Source organism: Athene cunicularia (assembly GCF_003259725.1).
Source record: "Athene cunicularia isolate RWA chromosome 14 unlocalized genomic scaffold, athCun1 chr14_part1, whole genome shotgun sequence".
In the NCBI taxonomy this organism is placed as follows: Eukaryota; Metazoa; Chordata; class Aves; order Strigiformes; family Strigidae; genus Athene; species Athene cunicularia.
This window is the reverse complement of record NW_020799118.1, coordinates 6,610,869-6,634,197: the sequence shown is the minus strand read 5'-3', so window position 1 is coordinate 6,634,197 and position 23,329 is coordinate 6,610,869. Positions and strand designations below refer to the sequence as shown.

General features: G+C 43.3%; 2 protein-coding genes across 3 annotated transcripts in view; both read left to right on the top strand.

Moving 5' to 3' along the window:
* Positions 1-452: 452 nt before the first annotated feature.
* COQ7 (coenzyme Q7, hydroxylase) lies at positions 453-5,502 on the top strand. 2 transcript variants are annotated; one of them, XM_026859260.1, is made up of 5 exons: positions 453-650; positions 1,025-1,139; positions 1,248-1,387; positions 2,002-2,070; positions 3,298-4,593. In XM_026859260.1, the coding sequence occupies exons 1-5, from the start codon at positions 609-611 to the stop codon at positions 3,373-3,375; spliced, it is 444 nt and encodes a 147-aa protein (XP_026715061.1). In that variant the 5' UTR covers positions 453-608; the 3' UTR covers positions 3,376-4,593. The 2 variants fall into 2 exon arrangements, with proteins under 2 accessions (XP_026715061.1, XP_026715060.1); XM_026859259.1 differs by having other exon boundaries at positions 550-650; positions 1,000-1,139; positions 3,298-5,502.
* Positions 5,503-22,846: 17,344 nt separating this feature from the next.
* ITPRIPL2 (ITPRIP like 2) overlaps positions 22,847-23,329 on the top strand; it is a 6,286-nt gene continuing 5,803 nt past the window's right edge. The window contains exon 1 of the mRNA XM_026859146.1: positions 22,847-22,901. Coding sequence (XP_026714947.1) covers positions 22,847-22,901 — 55 coding nt within the window. The remainder of the gene's footprint in view (positions 22,902-23,329) is intronic.

Sequence of the window (23,329 nt, the reverse complement as noted above, 5' to 3'; positions counted from 1 at the left end):
CCCTGCACCGTCTGTAGGCACCATGCTGGCTCAGGAGGAGGAAAACCTGGCAAGGAAAAGCAAACAGGCAATGGCATCTCTCTTACAAAGCAAGAAAGATGGTTAATGAAAATTCAAAGCAGATCTGAAGATCTGTGGCTCATCAGTAACATCTTCAGACAGATACCAGGGTGGCAAGGTGCACGTGATGCCACGGCAGCACAGGTCTGGCTGTGCTGGTACGTGTTTCAGCCTCTTGCTGCCGCAGCCAGCCTAGGCAAAAATCAAATCCCCGTGGCTGTGATTAATGTAGTGATGCTGACATAAGCTGAATGGACTTACGCCGTGAGTTATGTAAAATGGGACTCATAAGATTGTTTGGCAGAGAGCTAAATCATTGTCTGAGATAATAAATATTACAGATAGGAGAAATATCAGATCTAATGGGCTTGACCTTTGTCTCTCCGGCAGGTCTCCGGGGGAGGTGGCCTTTGCCCGCCGGAGGGGTTTCCCTCAGGCCTTGCAGCACGCGGGCGACGCTTGAGGGCATCAACAAGCCCGTCATAGACCGTATCATCCGGGTGGACCATGCGGGGGAGTACGGGGCAAACCGCATTTATGCGGGGCAAATGGCCGTCTTGGGTAGATCAAGTGTGGGACCGATTATCCAGGTTAGCGGACCTAAACCAGATCGCTGTGTTTAATTTGCATTTGATTAATTAACAAGGGTCAAATGAAGTTGAAAGGTGATAGCTGCATATCTTTTTCTAAACAGGTTTAAACATAGGGGTTTATAAACAGTGGTGGGCCTACTTGATAAGGGAGTTAACAATGCTATAATTAGTATTGTCACAAAAGCTTATTTTGCAAATGTTTTTATGTTTATTTATAACTGTCCTCATCAGCCCTTCATTTCTTTGCAATGTGAATAGTGTTAGCTCTGCAGTTACAGTGTGAGGGGCCTGAGCTGTTTTGGTTTATTAGTTATATTTGAATTGTTTACTGTTTCTGTTCTTATACTTACTGTGATGTGGCTCTTTTGCAGCAAATGTGGAATCAAGAAAAAGACCACCTGAAAAAGTTTAATGAACTAATGGTTGCATACAGAGTTCGACCTACTGTTCTATTGCCTTTTTGGAATGTAGCAGGTTTTGTTTTAGGTGAGTTTGTATTATTACTATTGTTGTTTTATGAAGTCTTCAAATTTATAAATTATTTGTATTGCTTCAGATTTCATTGTTTGCATATGTTTGGTACCACAATCACAGGGGCTGGAAGTGCCTTACTTGGAAAGAAAGGTGCAATGGCTTGCACAGTGGCAATAGAGGAGAGTATATCAGATCACTACAATAGCCAGATCCGAACTCTAATGGAAGAAGACCCAGAAAAGTACAAAGAACTATTGCAGGTATTTAACGATAACTTAAAAAGTAATTAAACAAATTCATTGAGTTATCTAATGTGACTTTAGTCTTTCAAAATAATATGCTCTTAGAATTTACAGTAGATCTCTCTTTGTTCTATCACTTAACATGCTGAAGTCAACAGAAACTTAAAGTTAACTGCAGTTAGCAGAAACTTCAAGTCCCAGATGAAAAATTAGAAGAGAAAAATAGCGTTCTTTAGAGTATGCTAAAATGGACAAAAGCCTTGAAGTTTACAGGAAAACACCCTTACTGATTATCTGTCAAGTCAGGGACCTTAATTTCATTTAAATTGTTAGAATAATTTGTATGTGTGAAACTAATTAGCATTATGACTATAGATGTTGTTGAAACAGTGAAAAACGTAGTGATATATTAAAACAGCAGCTGAGTATATTAAAAGAAATGTAGGTTTGGGGAATGCTGTAAATGATTCCCTTCTTGAATTGAAGATTCAGGTCTTTGAGAAGCTTTTAAGAGATGTGGACCTCAGAAGTCTGTCCTGGTGCATGCAGTGGTCGATAGCATGTAGTTTTGTATACTAGCTGCCTTGATTTCTCTACCAAGTAGACTTACTAATTAACTGCTATTTTTAAAGATCATAAAGCAATTTCGGGATGATGAACGGGAGCACCATGACATTGGGCTTGAGCACGATGCAGAAACAGTAAGTACAGTGTTAACTCACCCTTAGCGAGGATGTAGGTGGGATATTCTGACCTTCCTTGTTGTCGTGGTTTAAACCCAACCCAGACAGCAGCCAAACACCACACAGCTGCTCAGTCACCCTCCCCTGGGGATGGGGGAGTAAGAATTGCAGGGGTAAAGATAGGGAGACTCACAGGTTGAGATAAAAACAGTTTAATAATTGGAATAAAATAAAACAATTATAACAATAATAGAAAGTACAGATGGGCAATGCACAATGTGATTGCTCACCACCCACCAACTGATACTCAGCCTGATCTTGGAGAAGCCAAGATCCTGAAACCACAATCCCGGAAGCAAGAGGGAAGCCCCTCCTGTCCGGCCAACCCTCCTCTCAGTACAGAGCATGATGGTACGTGATATGGAATATTTCATCAGCCAGTGTGGGTCTGGTGCTCTGGCCATGCTCCCTCCCAGCTTCTTGTACACCTGCACACTGGCAGAACATGGGAAGTTGGATTGTCCTTGAATTTTTAGCAACAACGGAAAACAGCAGTGGATTATCAACATTCTTCGCATACCAAATCCCATGCTGAATCCAAAACTCAGCACTATTCTAACTACTAAGGAAAATTAGCTCTACCCCTATTGAAACCAGGACACTTACCCAGTGACTGTGGTGTAGTTCTTTATTTGAGAAACAGAAAATAAAGCACTTGATATTCTTTCCTGAAGATAGATTGATTTTTATATATATATATATATATAAAAGAAAACACTGCATATTATAGCTTTCATTTTTCTAGAACAGAATTGAATCTGTTGGAACTCATGTCAAGTATTAAAGTGACTGTGTTTTCCTGAGAGGTGTCCTCTGCACAGTTTTTAATTTTAGATTAAATATTTCTGAAGATAAGGCTGATAAGTGCTATCCATGCAACTGGAACTTGGACATTGTCTTGGTAAACAAATGCAACCATGTTAGGATGTGTGACTCCTCTCCTTTTTTTTTTTCTTCTCTTGACTTACATTTGTGGAGAAATTGAAACATTCTGCAAAGTTGATTGGTTTTAATTTAGTTTTCTCTAGGGTAGATTAGACTATAAGTACAAGTGGGTTTTGGTGGTGTTTTTTGCTTTGTTCTGTTTTTTGTGATAAGGAATTGTAAGCGTTATCTAAAAAAACAGTGTGGTTCAAAGAAAACACTTCATTAGATGTATTGTGTCTTTTATTCTTTCTTTTGCAGGCACCAGCATATTCAGTTTTGAAGACAGCTATACAACTTGGATGCAAAGCTGCAATATTTTTATCAGAAAGAATTTAGTGATACTCTCCATAATGTTTGTGGCAATAAGCTGTGATGCAAAAGGGTATGGAAACTGCAGAAGACTAATATTTTATTCAGACTTTTAAAATTTTCTTCACTAAGCATCTGATTCAGCCAACCTTTGTCACAATGAGTACCTGTTCAAAAAGTATCTATATTTAAGTCAATTGAGCTAAATGTGGATAAAGACTGCTCTCTACGAACTAAACCTTATTCAGAGACTGTTCACAAGGTGGCAGCAAAATATGTATGTATATACACGACATATATCCAATTGTGTGTGTATGTATACACACATATAAAAGTGCTAAATACATTTTCTGTTGCTTTCAAATCTATGTACTTGGAATAAGCTGGAGCTCATCAGCTCATTTTAAAATGTTTAATACTGACTAAGGATATTTTCGAGTTCTATTTTCAGGGTAAGTAAATGAAGTACTAGTAAGTGGGTTTTTTTAGCCTGTCTTGAATAAAGATTGGTATCAGACTGTAATTTGAAGATTTGTTTGTGTGGTTTTGGTTTTTCTTCAGGCCCAATTCTGAATTCTTTAACTAAATTTTTTTTCCTTTGGGTTTTTTGTTGCTGTGTGGTTTGGTTTTTAGGTTTTTTTGTTGAGTTTGTTGTTTGTCCTGAGTGTGTAAGGAATTGACCCCTGATATGAAGCAGATGGAGAGAGCAACTTGGAGCACCTGTAGAGTTGCACTTAATACTCTGTTAGAGCTTTCAAGTTTATCTATCTTTGCTTCTAGTCTTCAGTGGCTCTGGAACACAGATGCTCTTGCCTTCTCCATGTTTAAACAATTTCCTCACACTTTCTGCTGACATCCTGGCATGGAGCAATAAAAATATAAAAGACAAAATTGTGCATGTCTGTTCTGTTAAACACTGATCGAAGATCCTAAAAGTACAGCAACGGAATTAGTGTGTCTTAAGGTGGTAGGAGTGAAAGGGACTTTGTACAAGATTGCATCTTTTGCTCTTTATGTCTTATGGAATGATCAGGAAATTTTTTCTTGTTGCATCATTATAGAAATGGGATAACTTTCTGAATGTGTGAGGATGATATAGAACATGCAGATATCTTGATACATTTAAAGTCCCTACAAGAGACTTATATTTTTATAGCTGAGAAGCATAATCTTTTGATTAGATGTAGAAAGGCGAGGAAACCCTATGAATAGTATTGTGAGTCACATAAAGAGCATATATTCATGCTTTTCCCCTTATATCCAGGCTTCTAAAACTTGTTTAGCTGCCATAAACATAAAAGTTACTTCCCAATTTTACAGGTTTTCCAGTTTCTACAGGTTTGTGGTTTTTGTTTTGCTTGATTGTTTTTTCTTAATAATAGCTAAGCTTGACAGATCAGAGAGCAGAATTTCTCACATCTTGCTTTCTGTTTAAAAGAAATTTATGACATATTAAATCTATGATGTATTAGAAGTCAGTATTCCTTAGCCCGAGCAATGGGGTATAACTAATTGAACAGATGGGATATAACGGGTATAAACCTAGTTGAAAAGGAAAGAATTGGAAAACAAGAAATAAAACAGTAGCAAGTGCGGCCCACTGCTGTCATGAGGAATGAGGCCAATATTGCCATCTTGATTTTTACCTTATATGGAAAAACAACACAGTTATATTGAGGCCAGTTAAGTATTTTGATTAAGTTTTGCTGTGTGCTGGTTCTGGTTCTGTTGTGCTGGCCAAAGGCTATGTACTGACTTTGTATCTGCTTTGAGACCAGAGGAGGATAAGGAGTGGAGTTGCTGCCAGGAATCTGAGTGAGACCTGTAGGAGCATCTAAGATCTGAGCATCTGGGAGCTTGGTAAGGCTTCAGACCACTTTTAATCCACGTACATCTGAGCACCTTTTTGAGTAGCTTGGTTAGTGTTTGTAGGTACTGACTGATGTGTAACGATGTGGAAGTCTTAAAGAGGATTATTTTCTTGTATTTTGTGAAAGAGATTAGACTAAAAGCTAAATCTTAATACAGAAACTCCTGTTCTGTACAATTTATTATGACTGACACTTTGTACATTATAATAATTTATATCACGCTGTTGCAAGTCTGGCCTGGTGATACTCAAGCTGCTGATGTTATTTACATTGTCCAAACAAAGTAGTGTTTGGTCCTCTATAACTGGTTTGCACACCCACTGGAATAACTTGACTAGAGGACCTCAGAGCTAAATCACAGATTTCTCTGGGACTGTAGTAGGAAGACAGCTCTAAGAAATTCTCCTTTTATATGCCTCAGCCCTGGACAGTTGTGAGCAGTGTGCATGTAAATGTGAGTTTACTAAAGGTATGTCATATTACACTAACATGGTATCTTCCCTAAATTGACCAATGCTCTGAACAAAACCTATGTCTAGCAGATTGCTTGCCTGAATTTCCCTAAAGTATTTCATATGCTGGCATGTGGAAAAACCCTAGCTAATTTGAAGAAAAGAATAATTGGCACAAAAGAATGGTTAATTGAAGTGGCTAAAAGGGTAACAAGTGGTGTTGAAAGAACATGCTGTGCAGTTGTATAAGTCATGGACTTTAACTGAGTAAAAAGAATAAAAAAGATTGTTGATGAATAGTCCATTGTAAAGTCTTTAATAACAGAGGCAGCATCTTTTATAAGTCCATTATTAGAGCTGGGGAGGGAGGGGCACAGCATGCTTTGACTCAAAGCTGGAAGTTGCACACCCATGTGTACAATGGCCTTGTGGTATAAACTGGAAACTGGGCCAGGCAGTTTCCTGGTCCTTGAGCCACTGCATGAGGATTGAACACTGGACAAGGCATCTGTGGGGTGTTCCTAGACAGACGGTGCTTGGCTGAAGGCTGGGGCTCCACAGAGCAGTTGGGGACAAAGATTCTCAAGATACCTGTGGCGGTGTTCAACAGTTGTGGGGTTTGCTGCTGACACAGAGAAACGTTCTTGTGATCCTCTGTCCAAGATGGGGGTGGCCTCTGAGACCATCGCACACTGCTCACTTGAGGCAACATTTAAGAGACAAAACTAGTTTTTAATGCGTTTAATTTGGCCAAAGGCTAGGAACATCAAATACCAGGAAATCACTGTGTAAGGTCAGTGTGTTTGGCCATATCTTCAGTATCACAGCAAGTTCTTTGTCCTCAGCAGCTGAAAACATCCTGTGCTTTCAAGCAGGCTGTCAGGCAGTAATACTGTCTCTAGCTGCGAGCATAAAACGTGATTCCAGAGAACAACTCTGCTTTATGCTCCTGATCTGGATTTGTTCCTTCTTTTTACTGGAGCAGCTTTTTTGTGCCTGTCCGTGAAAGTGTGGGTGAGCTGTTCTCATGCCGATTTCAACGTCCACACATTTTCCTGCAAACTGGCAGTAAGTCTTTTTTGTTGTTTTACATAGGAAATGGGAGTTGCTTTTCATTTTTCTCATGCAAAAGGGGCTTTTTTTTTTGGTTTAAAAACCTGTTTCAGATTTTGAAAGAGTACAAAAGGTGGTAGAAGGTTACAAAAGGACTAGAGATGCTCAAGTGCTGTACAGGACTTCTATTGTACAGCTGCTGCAAGGCTGTAGTTTCTTTTTTATGTTATTTTTGAGGCAGAACTAAAGCTGGCTAATGTCAGCCATCCTGGCAGGGGTTAATGGCAGGCGGAGGCCAAAGTATAGAGCTTATACAAGTCTGACATCATAGTGATTCTTGATGAACTCTGGTCATGTTGACAGAGGAAAAGGAGCTTGGATCAGAGAGGGAGGCTGTGAAATGCTGCATTTTTAAATCAGTGGTGAGTGGGGAAGGTGACAGGGTCTTCACTGTGTCTTTGGGGTTCCCTTCTGAGCCATAAATTAAGCAGGTAATTTGGGTGTTGTAATATGCAGTGGGATGAAATCCTTCCCCTCAAAGTAATGAGGGCTGCTTCTAGCTCCTGTGATAACTAAGGACTAGATCTTGATTTTTTTTTTCCTCCAGGAGAGTTTTATTTTTCAGTGTGGAGAAGCAGGGGGTGTCGTTTCTGTGTGTGTAGAGCTACAGGGATGTTCCTTGATCAGCATCTCACCTCTTACTGTTTTCTCCTGCACTGAGCACTGGGGATGATCTGGCCCCTATTCTCCAAAGCTGCTCTGAGTCAGAGATTAAGGTAATAACAGTGCTTGGACGTGAGTGACATGGCTAGATGGTGTGCTCCTTGTGCTGAACAATTGGGCTCTTTCTGATGCTCTGACAGCTCTGAAGCAGGATCCCTGCACCGTCTGTAGGCACCATGCTGGCTCAGGAGGAGGAAAACCTGGCAAGGAAAAGCAAACAGGCAATGGCATCTCTCTTACAAAGCAAGAAAGATGGTTAATGAAAATTCAAAGCAGATCTGAAGATCTGTGGCTCATCAGTAACATCTTCAGACAGATACCAGGGTGGCAAGGTGCACGTGATGCCACGGCAGCACAGGTCTGGCTGTGCTGGTACGTGTTTCAGCCTCTTGCTGCCGCAGCCAGCCTAGGCAAAAATCAAATCCCCGTGGCTGTGATTAATGTAGTGATGCTGACATAAGCTGAATGGACTTACGCCGTGAGTTATGTAAAATGGGACTCATAAGATTGTTTGGCAGAGAGCTAAATCATTGTCTGAGATAATAAATATTACAGATAGGAGAAATATCAGATCTAATGGGCTTGACCTTTGTCTGGAGTAAATCTGTGTGGCTCACTTGAGCATAATAGAGAGAGGCTTGCTAGAGCCTGACTGAGGGTATGCCATACAATTCCCGTGCTGGGGATGATGTGGGTTGTACATCTCTATTTTTTCGTTAAAGTTTCAGGGGTTATTTAATCTATACAGTCTATTGTGTCTGCCTCGTTTCTTGACTTTAGGGAAGATAACATTTCAAAGGGTGTGCCAGTTGGTTTTTTGTCACTAGCTTCAAAGTTGTGGGATGCATTGAATTCTGCACAGGTTTTCAGTTTGAGGAGCTTAAAGGAATAAGTTAGAAATATTGGCCAGTTTAAAGGAGGAATGTGTGTGATAAGGGAGTAGATTGTGTAAAGGTACCATTTTTCTATTTGTTAATTCAGTTTTTCCAGAGTGGCTGAGATGAAAAATCGGAACAGATTTAGGAGAATGGCAGCAGCTTTGCAGTTGTACTCCCGGAGTGGCAGAACTTAACTTGTGTTGAAGAAAGCTTGCTGACACTCCTGTTTAGAGTTGGGAGGCTGATCTAATGTTGGGTAAGTGAACTTAACAGTTAATTGGAACAGGTTCAGTGGGTAACATCTCTAAAACACTGTGTTAGAAGGAATATTCCACTTGTTGTTAGGTGCTTTCAATAAATGCAGCCTCCACTCCAGCTGTTTTTGAGAAGTACCACCTTATGCTACAGTTTTACGTAGCAGAACCCAAACCTAAACCATAACGGGGGATGGTACTTCTGTGTCTGGTAATACAACTTAGGGCAGCAGCATCATTTCCTTGTGTTAAGATGCAGAATAATATCAGCACGGGTGTATTAAAAAAGACTAATTTTGGTGCTAAATATCTTTGTTTCACAAATCAAGGCCATGGCATTGCCTTTACTTGTGCTTGTTCTAAACTGGAAGTAAATGATGATCTGATGGAAGCTCAGGAATCACAGAGTTTCTTAGAAGGGAGCTCTGGGTGTCATCTTGTCCAGCCTCCCACTGGAGGCAGGACTGTGGCCAGCACTAAAGCAGGTCAGACATGATTCTGTCTAGCCAGGTGATGAAAACCTCCAAGGACAGAAATGCCACGGTCTCTATAGGCAGCCCATTCCAGTGCTGCATTACTCTACCAGTGATGCTTTTTTTTTTTTTTTTCCCCAGATATCCATCCCGAACCTTTCAAGACTGTGGCTGCTGCTGCTTGTTATGTCATGAGGCACCATGGTGAAGTTTGGCTCCACCGTCTTGGTAAATACTCTTTAGGTAGTTTTAGGCAACTATTAAATCACTCAATTCTTACCTTCCCAGTGTCCATATCCTCTACCGAGCCCTATGCAAGAGAGCAGCCTGGGAGGCAGTGAGTAAGGCAGTGTGAAACTGGGCACGGATTGGGGTGCACATCTCTCCTCCTCTGTATGGCTGCGTTGTTCCTGCTGTGTTTTCACTGCAGTCATGGCTTTCACAGCAAAAGGTTCCTGCTGGAGGGACTGTGTCCCCCAGAAGGAGGGTGCTGAGCTGCAGCTCTCCTTGCAACGCCTGGTTCCAGACTGGACACACAGGAAAGTAAGAGATGCATCTAGTGACCACCTTGACAGTCTCATTATTTGTTTTAGACTCCAGGCTTTGTATGAATGCTTGAAGCTGTAGTCTTTCCCTGCAGGTATTTTCTACCCAAGTCCTTGCATGTCAGTGATTTGTGTTTTAGTGTTACCTGTGCCTAGGACAGATGGATTGTTTGGTTTGATGGTGCAGATGGATATGTGTAGACCAACGTATTAATGAAAGCATGTCATACACACACAGTGGGTGTTTTTCCTATTTAAAATATCTTTTCTGGACTGCAGAATAAAAACATTATTTCTGGCAGTAGAAGTGCTTTTCTGTTGTCTTTGCAGCCACTGACCAGCCACCTGCCAGGGACTGTTTGGGTCAGAGCAGAGGCAGCAGCAGGTGAAGGGGATTTTTTTTTTGTGTGGTGCATTTTGAAGGCAAGCTCTGCTAGCTGCATTGTATGTAGCAAGCTGTCATGAATTTCTCCCCGTTTGTTGTTTGAGGGCAGCTGTGTAGTCAGAGGCTGCTAACTGTGTATGCAAATGGTAAGACATTTAGTGAAGTGAAAAGCATTTGCTTAAAGGAGCAGACAGACATACAATGCCAAGGCAGATGACTCAATCATGTTGATCTTTGTTGCTATCTCTGGATTAAAGTGAATTTCCTCTTTAAACAGTAGCCTATATCTAATTTAAAACTGTCTCTCATCTTACTGATAGATTGTTTCCTCCCTCCTCTGGGGGCAGAGACATGCTCCAGAGATGGCACCCAGCTTCTGAAGAACTCGCTTTTCTAGGACTAGGGCCCAAATGTCAAAACATGTCGGGTCTCTGCTCTCCAGACGTGTCATCCCAAATCTCCCCATGCCAACTGCTGCGGGTCTGAGGCAGGCTAAGCAGACTCCCGCTCTCCTCTCAGAAGTGACACTATCATGTTTAACAAATGTGTTTTGCCTACTAGCCTGCGGCATTCTCATGGGAAAGGGGCTTTGCTTTAGGCCTGGATTAAGAGCAACAGGGATAATTGAATGCTCCAGGCTAAAATTGTTCTGAGGTTTTAGCAACTTGCCTGTGGCCATCTAGCAAGTCTGTGGCAGAAATACACTGGAAATACAACTTGAGAGCAGTTGAACCTCCCAGGTGTACTAACCATAGAGCGCTCCTGGTATCTGGTGAAAATGTGCAGACTTTGCTGCTTTTAAGTGGTTTTATCCAGCAAAAGAACAGCAGCAGGACTTAAAATCACTGGTGAGATTGTTCTCCAAAAGTATAGCTTTTAATGGCTCAATTCCAGCCCTGACCTGGAAAGCTAACTGCTAGTGACAGATGAGGAGCTGTCTTCCACATCTTATCCATCAGCCCTCGTTGCTCTGACTTTGGCAGGAAAATTTAATTTATGTGAAGACTTTGAAGGTGGCTGAAATATTGTGATTTTTATAAAAATATAACAACTGCCCGCTTTTCAATTCCTCCAGCCCAAATATTGCAGCAATATTTGCTAATGAGAAATAATTATATCTCAGTTTTAAGTGACACAAATGCTATTGTTTACACAAAATGTGAGAATTTAGTAGGACATCAGGCATATGTTTAGAGGGATAATGCATGAGAAATCCATTCTCAGGGAGCTGAGCCTTGCAAAGGAAGATGACAGATACATGTGTTTATAGACAGACTCTAGAGCTGGCTGTAGTTGCTTATCATTTGTCATAGATGTGGAGACTTGCAGCAAAAAGTACTAGTACAGCATAAGCTGGAACATATGCTTCTCTCCAACAGATGTAGCATGAATCCTAATGCTCACTGGATGTTGCAGGTTGATGACCAGAAAGAGGATTTATCCTGGTACAAGTAACCTTGAGCCTTCCTGTGGATTGTTACCTAATCCATGGATAAGTCCCAAATGGAGCAGGCAAGGTGTGGCCTGGTTTTCAGCTTGCACAGCTGGCAATTCATAACTGAAGCAGCCATCTGGACCTACCTGGCACCTTGCTTGGACATGATGTTGGAAAAATGTTGGGATAAAAATGCTTACTTGGAGCTGTTGCTTTGAAGTGACCTGATAGTTCAATATTTCTTTCCAATTAACTCATCATTCTCCATAGATTTAGTATTCAAACAGAAATAACTTACCACTCACAGCCCTGTGTCTTGTTTTCAGTGACTTTCCCATTAACAAGCAAATCCATGGTTATATTTTTCCTTCTTTTTATCTTCCCTGCACTTACCAAAATACATGTGATACTCAGACAGGCTTTGTTTTTAGAAGATGTGTCAAAATACATTCTATGTCATCTCATACTGAGTACTTATTCCAGGCTGAGCTGTAGTGAGTTAAGAATAATCGGCAGAACTCCAAACTGTCTTTCTGATTTACTGAAAAAAAAAACAAAACAAACCTAACCCTAAACATTTCACGTATGAAGTCCTATTGTCACAGCCAAGAGAAACTAATAGAACAAATTACATATGAGAGCTGCATGTGTTGGGTATGAAAATGTAGCATAAAGCCAATAGGAAAAGTTAACAGAAGAGATTTCCTAGAGAATATTCATCCATCTTGTAAAATTTTGCTGCGTCTGGCGATTACTATGCCCCACACTGCTCTTACTCGTTGTTCACCCTGTTCATCTTAGGCAACACTTATTCATTCCTGAGTTCTTCCCACATACCAAGATATTAATCTGCTTCTCATGCAAACAGTCAACAATCTGAAATTGCTACAACACACCGTCATGGACTTGATTTAGTAGCTGGTTTTGTTTGCTTTCTTTTGTTAAGGATAAAAAATTCAACGTGGATCAAAGATCCTTTGGTCTCTGCAGCTGGACTCATGCCTCTGCTTCTTGCTCCTTTGTTTAGACTTTCATGCTATTAAGTTTCAGAAGTTGTAGCCACCACCCATCTGTATTTGCCTTAAATCAAGCAACTTTTTAAGTGGATTTTAGGTGTTTCATTTTTATTCGCTTTGCTGGGCATAAGATTAGCCTGATGTTTCTGTGGGCTTTGCTTTCCTCAGCTTCTAAAATAATTTTATAAGGTATTGCTGATTTGAATCGTTAGGTCATTGGGTGAGGCCAGCTGTGCCCCTTATCCAGCAGTGCTCTGTTTCAGGGGGCTACAGAAAGACTCAAACTCTTGTGATGAAGGTAATGCATTACAAATGCAAATACTATCATGATGATTGTGATTATTGATGGGTGCGTGAAAGTGTCTAATGCACATCAGTGTGTGCCACTTTATTAACGCTATATATCTCTGTTCAGCCAAGGAATGGGCAATGTGCCTTTTGTTCAGAGCAAGTGTTCACAGAGATAAGAGCTGCTGTGGCCGCCTTGTGATCACCAGCAATGAGCCGCGTTCATGTATGGAGTCAGCTGTGGGTAGGTGACGAGTGGACTGCAGTGGCCGGAATGTGACTGTAGTTGTAGCCATTTATGTTTAGGAGGGCTGACAAAACCATTTTACTAGCCACATCTTCAAGTTTGCTGGGTGCTCTTCGCTGGCTCTCCTGGGATGGAGAGAGTGCACAGGCATATTTATGCCTTTCCTGGGACTCAAAGCCTTCCAGCTCGTCTTGGTGAGCTGGTGACAAAGGGTGCATTCACAGTGCTGAGCAGGAGCTGGGTCTCCCTGAAGCACAGGAGAGGCGGTTTCTTGCTGTGTGATGACCTGCAGTGTGGCTGGAGGCCAGGAGAGGACAACCTGACTGCTACTGAGCCCCCACACACTGGGCCACTGGGCTCTGTTCAGGTATATTTTGGTCAGGACGACTTGTCTTTTAGTGATGGATGAAGATGGGCACTAAAACTAAGTTATGTTTGTTTATACTCTTTCCCTGCACACACACCCCCACCCCCTCCATCTTCTTTGATCAGCAGTTAGGTGGTCAGGGTGTAAATGGACTTGTTAGCTGTCTGTTTGGGAGACACCTATTCTTTGTACAAATACCTGCCTTCAATTAATCTTATTGTTTAATTAGTCATCTACTCGGGGAGCTAAATCAGTGCTGTAGCACACATGCAGATGTACACACAGCACAAACTACAAATGACAGAGGATACTGGAGGCAAATTGTCTCCAAGAAACCTGCTGGTTCAAAATTGCTCATTCTAAGTATTTGGTGAACAGCTTCCAGCAAGATAAATGTCCAAAAGGCCATGAATGATTCATTAAAACAAGGGAAATAAATCCAATGAAGCATTCAATCATCATGAATAATTCATTGTACTCTAATATGTTTAGGAGTGATATTTAAAATATATTTCCTAGGCATATAATTCATAAACCTGGCAAAAAAAAAAAAAAAATAGAAAGAGGGCATATTATTTATTCTAGAGCCAAAGGCTGGTGCTGAAATTGTGTGAACTGAAATCTCTTAGTGGGTTCAGATGCAACCCTCAGTATTTCATACTACTTAAATGACTAAAAATCTTCCTGCAGAGATGAGTTGTTAAAGCTCCCGTCAGATCAGATCCCAGGAAAGCTGTAACCACAGCGGAGCAAAAGGTATGGAAATTTCAAGTGTGTAACCTTCAATATCAAAGTGCTCTCAGAGAGAGCTTGAAATTTGTTCAGCCTGAGGCATCTCTCCCCAAGCTTCTGTCATCTGTCACATCGTGGCAGCGGACAGAGCAGAGAGATGGGAGGGGAATAACACATTCATATGAGAACAGTGTCGTGTCATTTAAAGATCTGTGATCTGAGCAGAAGTCTTGGTTTTGGGTGAGTAATGGTTCTGCTTCATTTTTCAGCTCAAGCTTTTCTTCTTTGGCCACCATGGATATCCCTTTTTTCTGCTACCACGAGGATCAGCAACTTATAGTGGGGGTGGCTGGTGATGTGGTGCTCTGCAGTTCCATGTCCACGGTCCCTAATGTGTGATGCTGCAATGGTGTCTGAATCTGTTTAAGACTGTCTATGTGGTCTTTTACTGCTCCATGCTTTCTCCAACACACATTTCCTCCTTTAATTACGAGCATGTTCTTTTCCCTTCAGAGAGGACCCAGACAGGCAGATCCCAGAGGCACTGGTGACCCTGCTGCTAGGGAAGGTGGTGGGTTTGGGCGCTGCAATGTGAGCCCGATGCTGATGAGGAGCTGTCTGCAGGGAGCCAAAGGGACCTCGTGTCAGTGGAGATCAGGTTCCAGTGGCTGCTGAGGAGGACATCTGAGCATCCTCCTTGCTCCTCTGCAAAGTGCCCTTGTGTCCCATCTGCAAAACTCCCACTAGTTTTTCTGAGCACTGTAAAAGCCTCCAGTGAGGGATCCACTCACTTGCTTTAGTAGGACCTCAGCTGGCTCATGGATGTGTCCCTTCACACTGCTGCTGATAGGGGGAAAAACAACCTTTTGTATTCACCGTTCTCCTCCCCTGTTTGCAGGTACCACTTCAGAGATGGCAAAAGGAACAGGAGACAGAGTGTGTTCCTGGAGGTAAAGTAAGAAATAACTTGTTGTAAAGGCAGTTTGGGCTTGACCTCAGCCTGCCTTAGGTGAGCCTGTGTGGTTCCTGTTTGGTAGGTTTGTTTTAATTTTTTATCTATGTGAGATGGGAAGGACTACTCATATTTTACAGTTCCAGGGAGCAAATATGATGCCTTCTGTATCATAAATTAAAAAAAAATAGATTTAAATTGAATTAAGTAGGACATGAAAGATGATCCTACCTCTGTTCAAGGGGTCAGCACTGTAATAATAAGGAAACCTATGACACCAGATGTAAAAATAGCTGTCATTTAATAAGCTCATCTGACTGGCCTTAAACAGAGACCTATAAGCTGCACTTGCTGTCTTGCTAATAAAGTAATTGTGTTGCTTTACATTGATCTGTGGAATGTTTAATTTTAGTTAAAGGGGAACAGCCTGAGAAATTGGTGCAGAGGGATGCTGGGAAGAGAGCAGGTTTAGCCTTCCTGATGGGATTTCCAGCTCCAGTGCTGTAATGCTGGTTCCCCCATAGGGCAGCCAGGCAGGTAAAGAATTTCCCTCAGAGCAGGAAGATTGTACGGGTGAGACTGGGGCTTTAGGCATGATTTAAACAACAGCATGTGCAGACATCTCCTATACTAGGCACTGTGCTGCAAGGTTTTCATTTCAACTGCTGATGAGTAGTGCTCGCAGCATCCTCCCAGCACCTTGCCACCTAAATTGAGTGGGCCAGGAGCAGGGCAGAGGACACTGCCCTGTGTGGGCTGGTGTTGCTGGGCTGGCACTTCGTGACAGAGATGCTGCCAGCTGGGGATTGCTGCCAGGATCTCTGCATAGGTGCAAGGTGAAACCTCCCTGAGCCCAAGGATCTCTGCTACTGCCCCTCTGGGAACAGAGGGGTGAAGAACAGTGCTGGCTCATGCCTTTTTATCAGTTTTGGGTTGTTTTTCCTTCTCTACAGGCCACTTTCCGTTTAAGCCATTAGCTTTTCCCCTCTCTGTCCTTGATGGGATGAGGTAAGGGTCTGGGACAAGGCTTACTAGAGCTACCCCTGCCCTCCAGCCCCACAGAACAGGTGCTGTGAGCCAGAGCATCAGCTTTTCCCACCCTAATTGCCAAGTGCTGATAAACTGGTTTCCCTGGACTGATCCTCCTTCACTCAAGTTTCCTCTCATGCTTTTTTAACCCTCCTTTTCCCTGGGTGGGTGATCCAGCCCAGGCTCATCAGGAGTAGTGCCAGCTGAGCCAGGATCATCTCATTATTTGAGCCTGTAAGCCGATAACAGAGCTTGTTCCCTGTTGTGCGCTCGCCTTTGATTCTGCGTGCTGTATTTCATCGCTTCGTGACAAAGCTTCATTTTTGCAGCTTGCTGCTGCAGGTTATTTGTCAGGCACAAAGTCCCTTCTCTAATTTCATGGCAAGCTTAGGGGTAGGCAAGCCCAACAGTGAAAGACATGAAGGCCAGGCAGGCTCATGGCTGGGACCTGGTAACGGGAGTCACTGGAGGGGAGGTGGCTGCTGCTGCTTTGCTGCTCCTTAAAAGCCATCAGTGAGACAGACACAGTGCCAGTGAAACCAGCGGAAAGCTGTGGGACGAGCCCAACTTGAGACTCTCTGCCAGGATAAATTCACAAATGCCGGTAGGCAGGATTTATACATGTAGTGGTGAATGTGAGGGAAGTTTTAACCTGCTTTGTGAAAACTTACATTTTTAAAGTTACAAAAGAACAGGTAATTCTCTGAGCAGCTGATGAAAACAATAAGGCCAAAACCTCAAGTGGAATGAGATGGCCAGGCAGTGCCGCTGTCCTGCTGCAGCCTGAGGACCTTAACAGGATCTTTCTTGTATGAAATTGCATGTTAATGCTTTGGACCTCTACTCTCCTTCCCAATGGCCAATTTCTACTGAATTGATTGCTAAGTTATTTGGAGGGTGAGTGCTCGACAAGCAGCCAGAGTTTCCTTGGGAAATGAAGGGAAAAGTGTGTGCCAATAATGTGAGCAATAAATAGCAAGTTGAAAGCCGTGTAAATTTCTCTTTCCTAAATCCTCTCTTTGCTAGCAAGCAGGCATGAAAGATACAGGCCTATTTAGAATGGTTCAACCTTGCTAAATCGATTTTAAAATCAATCAAATGGCACAATAACCCCAAACTGGTATAATGAAGCTGTTACAATCCTCATTTAAATTACTCTGGTTTAATCAGCAAATTAGTGCTCAGCTATGTGATCAGTTTTTATTAGTTTAGCAAGTTTTGGTGTACATACATGTTTAAGTGACTGACCATTAATTAAGCTAAACCATTTCAATCAGCGACCAAATTTACATTTGAACACACACAAGTCCAGGTTTAATTAGATTGGTATTAAACTGGTTTTTGTTAGACTAGTTTAACACAAGCATGTGCAAGGTTTGGCTCTATCTGCTGGAGGCTACCTGGTTCTATCTTGGGGCTCCTCAGGCCCACAAGCTCTGCTGAGCCCTGGGGTGGTGGGAAAAGGTCTGAGCAGACTCCTGCACCTGGGGGTCTGCCCTGGATGGGGAGGGTGACGTGCCAGGGCTTTGTCCTGCCACCTGAGCTAAGACACGGCCACAGGGCTGATTTTTGGCAGCGTGCTCAGCAGGGTGCTGGGAGGATCAGCACCGCATGTTAACCTTCTCTGCCGCCCTAGGAGAGTTAGCAGGGCTTGTTGGCTGGGGCCTTTAGGTACATCAGCGTGGCTGTTGTCATTCGTAGGTGGAGCTCTTCAAATACTGAACTTAATGAGCAAGTGCAAGACTTGTGATTTTGACCTGGAGAGTTTTTATGTTTCCATTTTCAATGTAAGAAACATTTCCATTCACAGTTACTGCTGATTCCCCTTCTGTACGACGGTTGTATACTTGCACTCCCCTTGCTGAAAGAGGTTTCCTTGCCATGATGCTGTAGTTGGCTTTCTTCACAACACCAGCTACTTCAGCTTTCTGGAGGACATGTGACAGCAGTCACCCATGCTCGCAGCTTGTCAGACGGAACTTGGTGTGCCAGCAGATGCTAATGGAGATAGGCTGGGGTTTTTTGTTCCTGTTTCATTGCTTAGCTGGAAACATATAGGCATGGCTTCCTGAATGCCAGTGTAACGGGTAAGTATTAGTGCCCTGCTCATACCAGTTTCTATGCAAAAAAAGTCCTCGAGGGTTTTCAAATAATCTGGGACAAGCTGGGGATGAGCCAGCTGATGCTGGTGTTGTTTACCAGTGTAGAGCCAGGGTATTTCTGTCTGTGACATGGACAGGCTTGGGCAAGAGATTGTTGTATGAGTTAGTCAGGAAGCCATCCTTCTACAGCAAGGAAATCCTGTATTGGGCTATATGTGGTTTATAGCAGCAAGGACTGCTTGCAGGCTCTCTGATTAAAAAGTGCTACACCCTGCTGATAGCTAGTGTGCAAATAGACTGGTAGAGGTGGCAAGAACATCCCACTTATTACATAGAAAACATTTAAAGAGAGAATGTGCAGTAACACGCCTACCTCCAAACTCCTCCATGTCCACGCATGTGCTCTGAAGGTCCGGCTCTCCTCAGTCCTGGGTTGCTGAGTCTCCTCAGCTGTTTGTGGTAGCAGGACACCCTCTCCAGTTTTCCCATCCCCGAATGGGGACTTGGTCGCCCTGCTGCTGTGACTGGCAGAGATTCATTAGCCCACAATACATAGTGGATTCATTTCTGCCCGATCATGTTGCTTTGTGTTGTAACGAACAGTATCCTGTAAAACCTGGAAGTCAGAGGAATGGCAAGTGAAGGGTGTTTATCCCGATCACAGCATCTCCCTCGCAGGACCACCCAGTGGGCTGGGTAGGAGATGTGCTAGCAGCTTTGTTTCAGAGGAAATATTGAGAAGAGTAATGATTGGGGCATGAAGCCAAGGGACCAATCTTTCAGACTTGTATTTTTTTGCAATCAATTACTGTACTTTTCTGCTATAGTCTGTTTAATAGTACATTATATTAAGTTGGAAGTATGACCCACTCACTGGGGAAGAGCAGCTGTACGTCACTGGTGCAGGAAGGGATCCCCATGTATTTCCTCCTGCACTTGCAATAGACCACGTGCAGCTTTGGTTCACTGGGGCAGATGCCCACCTGGGATAGCTGGTAGGAAGCCCGAGGCTTGTGTCTCAGGCACATTGTGAAAACACCACACAAATGTCATCACCTGTCTGTGCCTTCTGTCTTTCTGCCACTTTCTTCTACCTACTCAGATGGTGAGCTCGCTGGTGCAGATTGCTCTTCCTGCGTCTCAGACAGTGTCTGGCAATGCTGTAGCATGGATCAGTTACACAGATGTATGAAATACTGCTAACTATGAAGAAACTTTAATGGATACTATATACCAAACACTTCCTTTTGCCTCTGCAAATCTCCAGAGTGATCATGCAGATCGCATATACTGGGATATCTATTTTTAGGTCGAACTTGTATGTGAATAAGTATAACATTATTCCTTATTTAGTCAACAGGATATCCTGGATATGGGACATTCTGAAGCAAGTGTTTAGATAACATCTATTTAAACAATGGGTGATTTAAACAATGGTAGTAAAAATTGATGTTGTGAATTCTCTCTGGTCCTGGTTTTGAGGTCATGGTTATTAGTGTACACCTACTATTTTTCTGGAGTATGCAATTGCTATTAAAAACCTCATAAACTTTTTTTTTTTTTTACTTTTATACAACAAGACCACTGCCTAAGCAAAATAATGAGGAGCATCAGCATTATAACTATCAGCAGAGTTTATACATATTTTACTTAATCAAATGACACACATAAAGAGGAAAACAAATCCAATAGCCACCACAGAAGTAAATGTATTGCATGTGGTCCAGCTCCTGGGAAGTGGTGGAAGATCATGCAGGAGAGGTGAGTTGCACCACTGAGACTTGTTCTCAAGTTCAACATATTGTTGCTACCAGAAGCAACAATAGGAGCAAAGCACTGCAGACAAGATAACATGGTTTGTTTCTTCTGCGATGAGCTGTAAAATGCAAACTGGGGATAAGCTGTGACAATGCAGAAAAATTGTATCCACTGCAAAGTAAACACAGGTCCTGCCGCATCATTTCAGCAGGACTGAAAGGGTGGGCAATGAGGAAAACTGCTTGCTGCTATTTGGTAACTGAAAGCAGTTTTGTGTTTATGACTGCGTCAGTTCTGAACAGCAGCCGTCAAATGCCTTTAGCTTGTGTGAGCAGGTAGATGGACTGGCTTTTAAATTGGCTCTTTTCAAGTAAGGTCCAGATAGTAAAGCTGAGCATCTCTGTGAAGTCTCCCATCTCTGACATATTTAGGATTTTGCTCAGAGACCTGGCCTGTGCGCAGGAAGTCGTGAAGCAGCCAAGGTCCTGGAAAATTGGCTTCTGGCCATCTTTTATCAGCCCCAGGCACTACAGCTCTCGTCTTGCCACCGGCTGAGGAGGTGAGAAAAGACGAGCTGGTAATTTAAACGTGGTAGTAAAAATCAGTGTTGTGGATTCACTCTGGTTATGACTTTGAGGTCATGGTTATTAGTGTACAAGGTGTTATTCTGCAGCTTGAGCGAGCCTGCACCAGAACCATCTGGCGTGGGTACAAGCATGTGTTGAGCTGGTGTTTGCACTGGCGGGTTCTGGTGTGGCTGGTCGCACGCTTTCTGCCAGCTGGCCCCTGGCCTTGTCCCACTGGCAGGGGTGACATCTGCATTTTCTCCGGTCTGTGGGGCCCACGGCTGGCTGGGTGACTGCAGCCAAGCTCCTGTACACAGGTCCCACAGTGATGATCGCCGTGCTGCTGAGCTCTAGGGCACCTTGTGGGCAGCAGCTGCCTGACAGGCATGCAGGTCCGTGCCAGCTCCTGCAGATGTAGCTGTCTGTCTCCTGAGCGTGGACGTGCAGCTAATCAAATCAACCTTGCATGAAAAGAGCGCAGGCTGCCTTGAAAAGTTGGTATGCCTGTAACAAGACCTGAAGGCATGTGAAACATGCTGGGCTTGAGGGTGTAAAAAAGCACAAGCTAGTAAAAATCAAACGTTTGGGCCAATGGGTTCATAGAGTTCAACAGTATTTTTCAATACAACACCTTGAAGGATTGATTCCATACCATCACAACTGTGTTGTTTAAACATTTTGGGTTTGGGGGTTTGCAGAACAAAGTGTTTGAAGTGATGGGTCACAGGCAATAAGCAGCATGATCGAATGTTTTTGCCCTCTTATCTGGCGTTGTGGAGAAATACAGGAAAATATGAAACAAGGAGTGGAGAAGAAAGATGCTTTTTGCTTCTTGGTTGTTTTCAAAGATATGGCTGTTGTGGAATAACATTTACGAGTTTCAAGGTTGTCTCTTTAGCCGTCCCACAGCTGTCAGAAAACATGCTCTTGGTTGTGGGGCATGGAATATTGTGCTGGTTGAGATGTGGTAAGAAACCATAGACAATTTTATATCTATATCTGCTTTATTTTTAATTAAAAACAAACAAACAAAACCCAACCAACACTTCTGATAAGTAACTCCAAGGGTCAGTGTTGGCGTGGTTAGGACATTTCTCTGCAGCTCTCAAGTGTACTCTTGACTCACCCTGGTTTGGTTGCCTGTGAATTAATTCAGGCTGTTTGACCTTGGCTACCTAGTTTGACTTTGAGTGCAGCATCTTGGCTACAAAACATAAGCTTCTTTCTGTGAAGTATGATTTTTATGTACTTGAAGTCATGTTTTGTTTCATGTAAAAACAAATTACATAACCAAACATTTGTACGGCCTTTCTCTTGCACTTGGTTCTCTGACCCGTTCCTTGTTACAGTATTTTCAGCTTGCTGGGTTCAGTCTCTTGTACTCAAGCACTGCTCCTTCACCTCCATGGGGCCACCCACGACACTGTGCACATGCAGCAAATTGCAGTCATGCAGTAATAACTGGGTCATTTGAAATTAAACCCCAAGAGGAGTCTTGCATAGATGCTCCTTAAACTCAATAAACATTTGATAAACAAATAGAAGTTGAGGATTATGATCCTGTCCCCACCAACATCTGAGACAGAGCCAACATACTTTCAGCAAAACACCCATTTAAACATGATCTTAAGTATGTGTGCAGAATGCAGGGGGAATGAATTCCAGAAAGAAAAAAAAAGAGCAATACACAATCCAGCCCCATGGTCAAGAAATACAGTGATGGACAAATGCTATATAAAGAAGTCTTGTCCTGAACAGAAAAAACGTCAAACCACCTTGATGACTGGATCTGTGTGGCACAGTTTTCCTTTTCTCTAAATCTGAAATGCTGCCACATTTTCAGGTAATTGGAATAGTCAAAGACTTGAAGCAGCAGGAGCTTGGTGATTAAACATAAAAAATGAGCATATATCACCATTGTAGGGGACTCTTCAAGCTAAAGCTAGTTTGTAAACAAAGACACATCCAGAAATACAACTTGGCTGCAGCCAGGGTAGTATAACCCGTGGTGGACACATCATATGAGATGGCATGCAGGTCCTAAAGATCTCTTCAGATCTGCAACGCCCTGAAGTAGTAGTTTGGGTGAAGAAGTCTTAGTGACAGACAAGTCCTAGTGATTTCTATGGGGTTTAACGTGGCTGCTCAACTCTCCAGCAGTGCCTGGAGGCTTTGCATGTGCAGGGACATTTTTGTGCCTGTTTTCTCACTTGAATGTTTGGCTCTGCTGTTCGTGGGCTTGGGATGATACCCAAGGTAGCCCCGGGTCTGTATTTCTGGCGGATCTTCAGTTTTTCCATGTGGCTTGTGCTGAGGGTGATGCTGTGGGCAGAAGTGTTGTGACAGTTGCAGTTAACAGCGGCAGGCCTGATATGATATTGGCTCCTGTGGAACAGTTGAGGCCAAAAGTCCCTGTGCAAAAACCAGGTAACCTCTCCCAGCGTTACTTCAGCCCTTCTAGTTTGTCAGCGTCTGAACAATTTGCGCACAAGGGGGAAAAAACCCAGGCTTCCGAATGGTTTGGCTACACGCAGCTGCTGGTGCAGCAGGGGCCCACACCCAGGCCGTGACTTTGCGGTGCCTGTGGCGCCGCGGCCCTCGGGCAGCGACTCCCGCAGCGGCACAGCCCCCGGACACTTGAGGAAAACCGGGCACCGTGGAGCTTGTGATAGAGCAGCGCAGCCCTCGCCGCCGCCACGGGCGCCCCTCGGTGTGGGGTACAGAAACACCCGGTTTTACAGCGAGAAACCCCCGCAGTGTCCTGCGGCGCTGTGCTCGGTGCTCACGCTCCGCTTTCGGGGCCGGCCCGGGCAGCCGCCGCGCGAGGGGCGGAGGGGCTCAGCCCCCGGGGAAGG

Bases quoted from the DNA above. Each gene is read 5' to 3' on its own strand.
- COQ7 (XM_026859259.1), top strand. From the start codon at position 568: ATGCGGGGGAGTACGGGGCAAACCGCATTTATGCGGGGCAAATGGCCG. The intron at 651-999 runs GTTAGCGGACCT...CTGTTCTTATAC, and splicing joins GTGTGGGACCGATTATCCAG to TTACTGTGATGTGGCTCTTT. The intron at 1,388-2,001 runs GTATTTAACGAT...CTATTTTTAAAG, and splicing joins AGTACAAAGAACTATTGCAG to ATCATAAAGCAATTTCGGGA.